We start from the raw sequence: 11,672 nt of genomic DNA, 5'->3' as shown, positions 1-11,672 counted from the left end.
GATCCCAGGATGGAACTTGGTAACCTTCATCCATTGAACCATCTCACTGACCCTACCTTCACAGGTTCACACTTAACCTTTTGTCCTTTTTGGTATGTGGTGTACATGTTTGTATGTGCATATGGAGGCCAGAGGACACCCTTGGGAGCTATTCCTTAAGACCTGCCTTTTCTTTTTTTCTTTTTTATTTTTTTTGAGAGCCCTACTGGCTTGGCTCTTGCCAGACAGGCTAGACTAGCAGGCTAGCAAGCCCCGCCTCTGTTCTCCAATCCTGGACTTAGAAGCTATTTGGGTTCTTGGCAGGGTACTGAACTTAGATCCTCCTTGGCAAACCCTTCAGTAATCTCCCAGTCTATATCCTTTTTATCCTTCTTGTCTCTTCCATATTTAAAATTCTAAGTATTCAAGAGCAAGATAGCCTGTCTCGGAGGAGCTGATTTGTAGGAAACCAGATGTGGCTTACCGGAGAAAATGTCAGGTTCAGAGTCAGTTCAGTAGCCAAGTTCACAGTAGGTGACATTGAACTGTTCAGCAATCAACTGCCCAGTATCTTAGTGAGGTGTAAACTACCATTTCAGTTCTGCGTATGGAGAAATTGAGCAGCTTATATAAGTCAAATAGCATAGGTGGAAATAAATACAAGTCAAGGGAGACTTATTGCAGAGGCATAATCCTTGAGTACTCAGCACTGCTCTTAGTTCGAAGAGCGCCACATTTGGTGATTTTATTTTTAAGGAAATCCATTCTCTTGAAAGCATTGGACCAAAGGAATTTAGATTTCTCATGTAGTGTCATTAAAGCTCTGGTGCTTACTGGGCTTGCCTCAATGGTCCAGATCGACAGGTGAGTTCCTTTTGAAATAGGGTCTTACATGTTCCAGGGTGGTCTGGAACTTCCAAGTGCAGGGATTAGGGCATGCATCATCTCATTCAGCTAAAACTTCAAATGACTTTATGGCTTCACATTAAAAAGTCAAGATTAAATAGTGGGTAAATGTTGTTGCGTTTGGCTAGGAGTGAGCTGACCCAAGGGGAAAGACCAGGAGTAGAAAAGAAAGATGGAGTACATCAGGTTGCATGTATGTAGTATACGTTTTTATGATTTGTAGTCTTTGAGAGGTAGACAGCAGGAGAAGTGAAGCACGCGCCAACAACTAGAAATTCTCGAACCCCTGGCTGCCCTAGAGTGAAGCTGCCTAGTATACACCTCTTCTCTCTGAAAAGTTTTGTTTTCGCAACTGTCAGCTGGCTATTTTCAACAGTTTTAGGTTAAAGGCTAGGTCTGGTAGTACACACCTTTAACCTCAGCACTTGGGAGGCAGACGCAGGTTGATGGAGTTCCAGGACAGCCAGGACTCTCAAAAGTTTCTTGTTTGTTCCAACAATAAAGAAATAAGACTGACCATCTATGCAATTAAAGGACTACCCACGATGACACTGTGCTTTGTACTGCACTCAGATCCTAGCAGTGTTGCTTCTGACAAACCCTTGGAAGAGGAGTGGTCTGGATGTGGACAAACCTTGGCTCGGACCATCATAAAAGAAAGTATTTAATGGCTTTTATGATTCAAAACATAGTTTTACCTTTTATTTTTACAATACAGTGTACAGTATGACATCTCAAGATAATGAGTGAAGGACAAGATAGTCCTAAGGGAGGTCAACAACAATGTCAGAGTGATTACCTTCATGAAGGAGAAATCCCTGGTTAATATTTTACACATTCACAAAAATTACATTCAAATCATTCCTTGTCAATATTTACTCCTTAGGTCACGAGAGAAGGAAAACAATCCATACACTAGATTTTCATAGAAAAAAATCTGGACCAGTCTAAATGTTAATGTCCTATCTGTTCTGACATTGGAAAATTTAAGAAATGTTTGGGTTTCCTAAGGACATGTCATTAGCTGATACTGTCTACTTTGTTTCTGATGGTAACTGAGCTGCTGATCCTTCTGCTTCCACCCCACCCAAGCTCTGGGACTACAGCCATGAACCCCCATGCTGGGTGTCTGTAGAGGCTGGGGATCTAGCCAGGGCTTTGTGCATGCTAGGCAAAACCCTATCAACTGAGCTATGTAACCACAATATCATTTCTGTAAGTGCAGTTTCCAATCAACCACAGAGGGATGGGAAACACTGTACAATTACATGTATAACAAAGCTTTTTTTTTGTTAGCATAGCTTAACTTTTCACTGTTTAGGGACTATGTTGAGCATTAGTACATTCCTAATCACTAGGATTTAGAAAAGTTCAGGACATATACTATTCATTGGTGGATCTGAGTAAAGACAACTACAGGATCTCACTGACCTTGAAAATCACAGTCTAAAAGTATGCATGGTGGCATGGCACATGCCCAAGTACAGGCTCTGCCAGTGAAGGTCATGTGTTTGAGTCTTGATAGCACATGGCCCCACTGTCCCCAGTGGCACTGACACTACTTAAAACTTAACTCAAATTCAAATCTTCTTTTTCTTTTTGGAGACAGAGTCTCATGTAGCTCAGGCCAGCTTTGAACTCTAGATCTTCCTGCTGGGGTTAGAGGTGTGCACCAAGTCTCTGTCAGTCAGTATTTTCAGTCGGAATGCAGATCACAAAGCTCTACTGACCACTGACTACCCTTTCATTCCTGAGAAGAAAACACAGTGGAAACTGAAAAGATTTCATCTTTTAAGTGCCGAGTATAAATTGATCTTCAGTGCTGACAAGGATGTGACTTTGCATTTTTCTTGCTGTAAACTGGAAGTGTTCAGATTTGAAACTGTAGAGCATTCCTTCCTTCAACACAAGAATGTTCCTTTATTCCTAAGGAAAATCATTTTTTAAATATTTCTAAATAGACACACTTGCCAGCCAACTACAAAAGCCATGCAAAAATTGAACGTATAAAGACATCACAAACTAATTCATTCCAGTAAGATTATCTAGAAGAGACATCAGAGACATAAACGGCACTGACGAGACATCAACTGCTGGTGCTATGTGACAATTCCGTATGATTCCAGTGTTCAGTTTTGGGAAGAGGAAATGCTGTAGCTAAAGAAAATTTAGACATTCCTATTGTCAGACATTACACTTTGCTTATAGGCTTGAGAAGACTACAAGTTAACTTTCCACGCAGATTTGTAGACACTGCATTTTAAAGCTGTAGCTGTAGAAACAGTATGAAAATTCTATTAGTGTCAACATTTAAGATTTAGCAAGCTGTTGTATTCCGGTCACAAGGCAGACCTGGTTAGGACAAAAACATGTCCGTACATGCTTAAATAAACTTTTCTCCAATGTCCTTTTCTAAAACGCTCCATGACTTAAGTCTTCCATCTGATCTCAAAGTTAGTTGTCATGGTATTCCCTCAGTGTATATGTGTACAAATTATATTCCAATGCTCACGGCAGCTATTTATTAGTCTATTAAATATTAGTATACAGTACAGCAGATTTCCAGTTTGATACTTACATACATAGCACAGTCATAGGTAAAATTCTGTACTCTGATATAAAAATGCAGAAACTGTCAAATGTATTGTATCTTTCCATGGAAATAAAAAACTATTTCCATCACAAGGAAGAAACTTCAGTGGTCAACACAGTTTATACAAATTCTTGTATCAGAGAAAGAAATCAAGGCTATCAAATCACCACAATTTACTAAAAGAATTTAGAAAACTCTATCTTTAAAAATGTCAGAATCTTTTGTATACTTTTAACTACACTAGAGGCTGCATTTTCATCCACGAAGTCCAAACTAAAAAGCTGGTTCTTTTTTTTTTTATTTTTGGTTTTTTGACAGGATTTCTTTGTGTAGCCCTGGCTATCCTAGAACTCACTCTGTAGACCAGGTTGGCCTTGAAATCAGAGATCTGCCTGCTTCTGCCTCCTGAGTGCTGAGATTTAAAAGCATGCCCTGCCATGCCCAGCAAAGTTGGTACTTCTGATGGAATGGTTTTTTTTTTAGAATGATAAGACATAAAATAAACTTAAAAAGTTGCTCCAAACTAAAGCGGCACTTTTTTCTTTTCAAGAGAAATATTTCTGGTGACTAAATCAGTCGTTGAAGAAAATACTGTTATTCCCAGTGCACAGAAGCACAGCCCCTTCTCCCAATAGTCCCACATGGTCAATTAAGTTAAGTGTTAAATAGTGTTAATATTTATAACTCTGTGAGACATGGTATACATACCAGTTTTTCATTGACGTCTGACTGAGAAGCAGAGTCAGGAAGGTGAAAACAAAAGGTTTCACCAGGATAAATCAGAAATGCTTTGAAGAAAGTTTCCATTTTAAATCTCCAAACAAGCCAAGGATCCCTAAAGCCATGCACAGGAAGTAAGAGTGTTGTGTACAAACTGCCTAAAGGACCTTTCTCACTGCTTATTCTGCCTCCTTCTACCTTATCTCAGCATTGAAGCCATCTTCCTGTGGGTGGTTTGCCAAATAGAGTTCACCATGATGCCACAGACTAGACGAGCCGTTTCCTTCACCTTAGCCACGTGGACGGCACCCACTGAGGCTCAGTGTCCAGTTTGTTGATGAGCCTCAGCAGTTCCTGGCAGGCTTTGTCGAGGTCGGCATTCACAATCGCAGTGTCAAAGCAGTGCCCACTGCTTTGCTCCATCTCTCTAGTCTTCTCAATCACCTCCCTCAACTCCTCGGGCTGCAAAGAAGACAGACAGACCGTGAGGCCACACAGAGCACACGGCGAGTCAGCAGTGCCATGATGTGGCTCCTGTTAGACCCAGAGCTCCTTCCCGACGCTTCCCTTGGACCATCTTGGCGTCAGTATCCAGAACTGATTTGAATCTTGCCTTACAGCACTTTCGTCTTCATGTATTTCCATTTTATCTTTATGTGTGAAGAACATGGGCAATTACTTTGAATTCCCTAAAAACTTTCATTTTCAAACATTTTAGAGTCTAATAACCTTTATCTAAAAGTAACATTGGGGGCTGAAGAGAAGTCTCAGCAGTTCTTGTAGAGGACTCAGGTTGGGTTCCCAGCACTCGCATGACAGAGTTGACAACCATCGCTAACTCTGACCTCCTAGGGGACTGTAGGCATGTGATGCAGACATAAATGCAGGTAAAACACCCATACACATAAAAATAAAGAAATCTTACAAAACAATAGTAATATCTTGTATAATATGGAGTTCAGCTTTCTGACTAGAGTAAGTGCCTCTAATATATTTTTCACAGGAGCATTTACTTCTGCTGGGCCTGGTGACATGCACCTTTAATGTCGGCACTCAGGAGGCAGAGGCAGGGGAGTTGGAAGGCAGCTTGGTCTACATAGTTCCAAACCACCCAGGGCTACACAGTGAGATCCTGTCTTGTAAACAACAATAAAAGTGCCTTTATATGTGTGGCAAATTTAGGCAGAATTAACATGGGAAAAGAAAAGGATTAATACATTGGGTTATATTTTGCTAAGAAAATCTTGTATCAGTCCAAGATTTAATAACCCACTGGGGGAGGTATTCCACTTAATACACCTTAAAACTCTGTTTTTAATGTACAAAGATCCCCCCCCCCCCGCCCTGCTCCCCCCACCGCCACCACCAAAGGATCCCCAGGCTGGCCTTGAATTCTGGCCTTCCTACTTCTAGTATGGAATAACAACAAGTGTATACTGCCACACTGGACTTTCCTAAGGGTAGTTTTTTTATTTTTTATTTAACTTTCTCCTCCCCTGACTCTGCGCCATACAGTGTTTCTCTATATGCCTCTGGTTGTCCTGGAATTCCCTATGTGAACTAGGCAGGTATTGAACTCACAGAGATCCACCTACATTTGCCTCCTGAGTGCTGGGATTAAAGGTGTGTGCTGCCAAAACTGTGCTTGGCCCTACAAAGGACAGTTTAAGATGCAAAAGAAAATCCCACTAGAGTTTGGGAAACAATATAAAAGAGGCTAGTTTAAAATACTGAGTAAAGGAATGATATTTAATGGAGTAAGCCAGAGGGAAGACTATAAGCAAAAATAATTCAGAGTCCTACAACAATCAGGCTCACGGTCAAAAAATGGAAGCTACCCTAACCACACTTGTCAATCAAGATGTCTAATTAAACCAGACCAGATGTTGAAGTATCACTGTATTGGGCCTACAATCACTGTATTGGGCCCACAAAATGACTTCCACTCAACAGCAACAGGAAAACAGAAAAAGTGTGGCAACTCTTCCAGGCTCTCCTGTTTCCATTTTGAAAAGCTGTGATTGGTCCACAACAGACTTATTATAACCAAACACTATGACATTTTTCTAAAACCTGTCAACTCAAAGCTTAAGATTAGTTGTTAACAAACTAAAGCATTATTTCATCTTTTTATCATTTACTACCATATATCTTAATTTCTTATTCAAATTATAACCCATGGCTCAGATAAAATGTTTTACCTGAAAATTGTATGAACTGAAAAAAACTAACCTTTCACCAAAACCTGACATCCATCACCTCACCCTTCTCCTCTCAAACCCCTTCCCCAAACCTAGGACAGGTTCCACAACTCTGAGTACAAGACGTTCCACCAGAGGTTTACATTTGGAACCCAGTGAGCAACATTGTCACTAAGACTTGTGTTTACCCACCAGTTATATCATGTGATAAAGTACTATAAGACTGGTTTACATAGTTTCAAGTCACCAAGGGCTACACAGTGAGACCCTGTCTCCAAGACAACATACATACACACAAATATAAGTGGAATAAAAAGGCAACCATATATACTACCCTCTAGCCAGCAAGTATAGAGTAGACACTTAAAGCGTGTGTATTAAGAGTGGGTGATGGGCCATAAAATAAAATTCAACACATTTCAAAAGGCTGACATCTCTTGGGGTCCATTCTATGATAATGATGGAACTGTAATTCAGTTCCATTTGGTGATTTTAAAGAACTTATGAGGCAGAGAAAGGCAGGAGGGATGATTGACAATTTCATATCATCATGAACTTCATAGCAAGATCCTGTTTTCAAACCAAACCAAACCAAACCAAACTTATTTCTCATCACTAAAGAATTAAAGAAAAAAAGACAGCCAGATGTGGGTGTATGTCTTTAATCCCAACACCCAGATGCACAAGTAGATGGGTCTCCATGAGTTCAAGGCCACCTGGTCTACACAGCAAGTTTCAGGCTATTGAGAACCATTTTGAAAACAAAGAAACAAAGGACCAAAACAACAAGTAAGAACACAAGATGTAGAGAAAATAACTGAAATATATACATGTGTAAGGGGTACCAATATAGCTCAGCGGGCAAAAGCGCTCACTACACAAGCCTGGCAATCTGAGTTCAATTCCTGGGACCCAGGCAAAGGCGGAAGGAGAGAAACAATGCCACAAATTTGACCTCCGACCTTGATATCCACATCATGGCACACATTCACCCATCTACACAAATGTACACATACACACACACAGTCAAAAATACTAAACGAATACAAAAAACAACCCAACTTTTAAAAAATGACAAGGCTTGAGGTCTTCACAGAAGAGCATTCTCAAATGCCTACATGAGATTTTCATTATCCACCAGGAAAATGCAGATGAAAACCATATATACCATGGACTCCATCAACACATTCAGCAAAGATCTAAAGTAATTTAAACCTTTGTTCCCTTTCTGTTCCAGATCATGTTCTAAAATGAAGAGAAGGAAAACTAAAACAAAGCTCAGGTAAAAAGAAGACAATTCTGGAACCCTGAAAATGTGGACTAGCTAAGGAGAAAAGTGGGTGTTGCCAAAGATTTGCCGAGACCTTTGAAGGGGGAGGAAGCAGCAATATGATCGATCCCCTTGGAAATGTCAGACCTTTTTGGAGAGTAAACAAGTTTTAAGGGGTTCTGGAGGTTCTCATAGCTCTGGGGTTAGCAGAAGGGGTAGGGGAGACAGGAGCAGCCCTCGGATTTGGAGAGCTGCCATGGTCCAGCTAGCTGCAGCTACAGCAGCTTTGGGGCAAGTGATATAGAAAGAATAATCAGCTTGATAGCTGATGCTGATACAACTACTCAACTCTAGGAGGTAAGATGAGGGAGGTTTCCTGCTTGACGTCAGTGGAATGATACAGCACCGTGACAGGCTCACCTTTGGATTCTTGCCCTCTTTGGCTAACAATGCCCGAAGTCTTTCTTGTGAGGGCGGTGCAATGAGGATGATATACGGCTTCAAATCCGAATTCCGGAGGGTCTTCAGAGACTGTAAAGATATTTGGGTTTTAGAAACAACTCCCATCACTGAACTACTTCTCAATAATATATATTGTTAAGATGTCTATAAATATTTCCAAGCATTTTATCATAAATCATAACATTTTGATAGTATCTTCCTTCACAGTAAAAGTATATAAATATAAATTCACATATATTATGTAAGCCTAGTGTTCTATATACTGAAATAGAGATAAAAGACATTGAAGGGATTACAACTATATAATAAACCACATGGATTATAATAACCACATTAAAATTCATTTTTGAGGAATCAGAATCTGGGCAGTTGCCTTTCTAGGTGAAGATATTAAAAAGCAAAACCAGAGTGAAAAACTTCCCATACACAGGCCAAAGAGACCCAAGATGAGGCAGATTGTATGCAGTTCTATCACTGATTGCTGTGCACGCTCAAGTTGAAGTACTCTAACAAGCAGTATTACACAGACATGCCCTATCATATGTGAAGAAACATTAATATGTTACACTATTTTAAGTCTTATGGTAATATCTGTTAATCCAAATAAAGAATTCCAAAAGAAATTTATAAGTTTCCTTAGTCCGGTGGTGGCTCATGCCTTTAATCCCAGCACTTGGGAGGCAGAGCCAGGCGGATCTTTCTGAGTTCAAGGCCAGCCTGGTCTACAGAGCGAGATTGAGGACAGGCACCAAAACTATACAGAGAAACCCTGTCTCAGAAAAAACAACAACAAAGTTTCCTTAAATAAAATGTTTATGATTGAAATAGCACAAACCTAGTGCCTCTGCCCTCTAAAAGCCCAAACCCAAAACGAACAAACAAAACACTAATCTTAGGAAGCCACTTAAGAGTCAACTTCTGTCTGTGTACATCTACTTAATGCCCACTGGGGTTGGGGCTTGAGTTGGTATCTGCAACAGACCCAGCCACATTAATTAAAGTTCTATGTTAAAGCTGAATCATTTATAAGAAGTAAAACATTTCCACAGCAAACACAATCTTTAAAACCCCAAATTTCTAAAGGTAGCATTGAAAATGTAAATCTAAGAAGTACTGGCTGGTGTGATTATTCTATCAAATAGGTGAATCTCAGGTCTTCTTATTCAGATAACAATGAGTCTTGACTGGGATATGTGTGGCCTTTAAAACTAAGATTAACCTTTGAATTTTCCAATTTTTCTCAGATCAGAAAAGGTAGATTCTAGAGACTTAAAGTATAGTCGGTACCAGAGTTAACTATATTTTAAGTTTGAAAAATATGTACATGTTGAAAGAGATTTAATGACATATTTGGTTTTAGAAAATAGAAAATTGCACGAGAACGTAAATCATAGTCATTCTGGGACCCATTTTTTTTTTTTTTAAACTAGATAACTTAAGAAAATAAGTCCTTCAAGTTTAACACTCTAAAACACAATTCTAGCTTTACCTGTGTTCGAAGACTTAAAAGACAGATTTTTCCAGAGTTGATGACTTGTCGTACAGAATCTATGCTGGTTCCATACAGATTTTTCTCGAATTCACCATGCTCAATGAACTTGCCAGCTGCTATATCTGCCTCAAACGCTTGCCGTGACACAAAGTGGTAGTCTCTACCAGCTACTTCATGGTCCCGCCTATTCCGAGTCGTATCTAAGCAAACAAAATTAGATAAAAATCATAAACACAAGGGACTGGAGAGGGAGGTTAACAGTATAGTCTGGCCTTTCCGTAAGACCTGGGTTCGGTTCCTAACACTCACATCAGGTGGCCCACAGTTCCAGGGTACATGGAGCCCTCTTCTTTCCACAAGCAAGTGCACTAACATGCACACACCCCTCCCGCAACATACATATAAATAAAATAAATCTTTAATAATAATATTAATAAGTATGGATCAGTGTGGAGAGGAAGAACTTTTATTTTATACCACAAATTATGAAATAATGAGGAAATGTTAAGGGCCTGTGTGTTTAGCACTGTTCCTATGGAGACAGGAACAAAAACAATTTACAATGTCTTAATAGTTAACCTTAGTTACCTTGATCCATTTTGTTTCTACTGTAAAATACCACCAACTCACCTCTTCTGAAAGTTTATTTCCATAATAAGTACTATGTAATCTGAGATTTCTTTCCAGAAATTAGGTCTAAATTGCTATCTCCAACATCAGTTTAAGAATGAAGAATTGAGTTTCCCATGCAATAGGGAAATGGGCCTAAACTAAAATTTATTTAGAAAAATCTCCTAGTGCCATACACTTAGGACAATTTTAATTCCTCAAGAACTACTTTTAATAAAAACTTGCCAACAGGTTTGGTTAAACAAATTTCCTCTTTCACTGACAACACTGTTTCACTAAACGTCACTGAGATTCTGAGGCGAGCGCAGGAAAACGGAATGCGTCCAGACGTACGAGGGACTGCAGACGCGAAGCGGTCCTTTTCTTTGTTCATGAGTCTCTGGCGCAGCTCATTCTGGCCACAGTTCTGGGGACCAATCAAGATAATAGGTCTTTTCCTATTTGCTGGCTGATGGTAGAGTGACATTTCCTCATATGTTAAGATCTCTTCATTGTCATAATCTTTGGGGAAGAAAGAGTTAAGAAGTTCAGCTATAACTAATATAATGCCATGTCATAAAGATATGCTTTCTTACATAAATAGCTAAGTTTTGTTCGTGCTGTTGTGTGTTTGTTTCTGAGGTACGAGCTTACTCTGTAGCTCAGGCTAGCTTCAAACTTGTGGTGATCCTCTTGCCTCAACCTCCCACGTTCTGGGATTACAGGTGTTTAAGCCACCTGTCCAATTTAAAAGTTACTAGTTTGCAGTGAATACTGTACCAGAGGGGACTGTAGGGGATAAGCTTATGGTATATGTGTCATTTTCATAGACTCCACTTAATAGGGCTCCTTGTAGGATCAGCTATAATGTAGAGCAAGCATGGGCAAACATCTGCACACTGTGGCTACCACCAGGATATCTGAGAGTGCTAGAATGCTTTCCTGTAGGTACACAAGCTAAAGATATATTATACTTCAACTACTTACCCTTTAATCCAGAATCATGACTCAAAATACAAACTGTAAGCAGTGGGGTGACATCCCTAAAAACCCAAGATACACATGAAGCCAAAGCCATCAAGTCAGAACAAATGCAGGCAATTAGCAGCCAGCATGAGGACGAGGCACCAGGAAGTTCCTTGACGGAGGGAACCTTTTACGTCTTGCTCATGTCCAGCATAGATTTGGGGCTCAGACTGTTTAAATTCTAACTCAACTGTTTAATTAGCTGCAACAATTTCAACAGAAACTTTAATATCTGAACTTGAATCTCTTAGTCTGCAACCTCAAGGAATTGGCTGTGAGATGAAAGTACATTGTTTACTGCCACAGAGCACAGCAGGTACTTCAAGGAGCAATGGCTGCTTCTTTTCTCAGTCATTTTCCTTCTGAGCTTCTTCTAACTGTACAGTCACGTTGGTGCATTCTGATTTCCAGACT

At 39.8% G+C, this 11,672-nt stretch overlaps 1 protein-coding gene across 2 annotated transcripts in view; it reads right to left on the bottom strand.

Moving 5' to 3' along the window:
- Window positions 1–1,565: 1,565 nt before the first annotated feature.
- The window catches only part of Mpp5 (membrane palmitoylated protein 5), a 94,972-nt gene continuing 84,865 nt past the window's right edge, over window positions 1,566–11,672 (bottom strand). Inside the window, exons 12-15 of one of the 2 annotated variants that reach the window (XM_036205819.1) lie at window positions 10,587–10,754; window positions 9,621–9,823; window positions 8,090–8,200; window positions 1,566–4,660 (exon numbers count right to left, since the gene is read on the bottom strand). In XM_036205819.1, the coding sequence (XP_036061712.1) occupies window positions 4,484–4,660; window positions 8,090–8,200; window positions 9,621–9,823; window positions 10,587–10,754 (659 nt within the window). In that variant the 3' untranslated portion in view covers window positions 1,566–4,483. The remainder of the gene's footprint in view (window positions 4,661–8,089; window positions 8,201–9,620; window positions 9,824–10,586; window positions 10,755–11,672) is intronic. The other variant, XM_036205820.1, reaches the window with a different exon arrangement.

The sequence above is a fragment of the Onychomys torridus genome, chromosome 14 (assembly GCF_903995425.1).
Source record: "Onychomys torridus chromosome 14, mOncTor1.1, whole genome shotgun sequence".
In the NCBI taxonomy this organism is placed as follows: domain Eukaryota; kingdom Metazoa; phylum Chordata; class Mammalia; order Rodentia; family Cricetidae; genus Onychomys; species Onychomys torridus.
The sequence above is the reverse complement of the archived record's forward strand: the minus strand, read 5'-3'. Positions and strand labels throughout refer to the sequence as shown.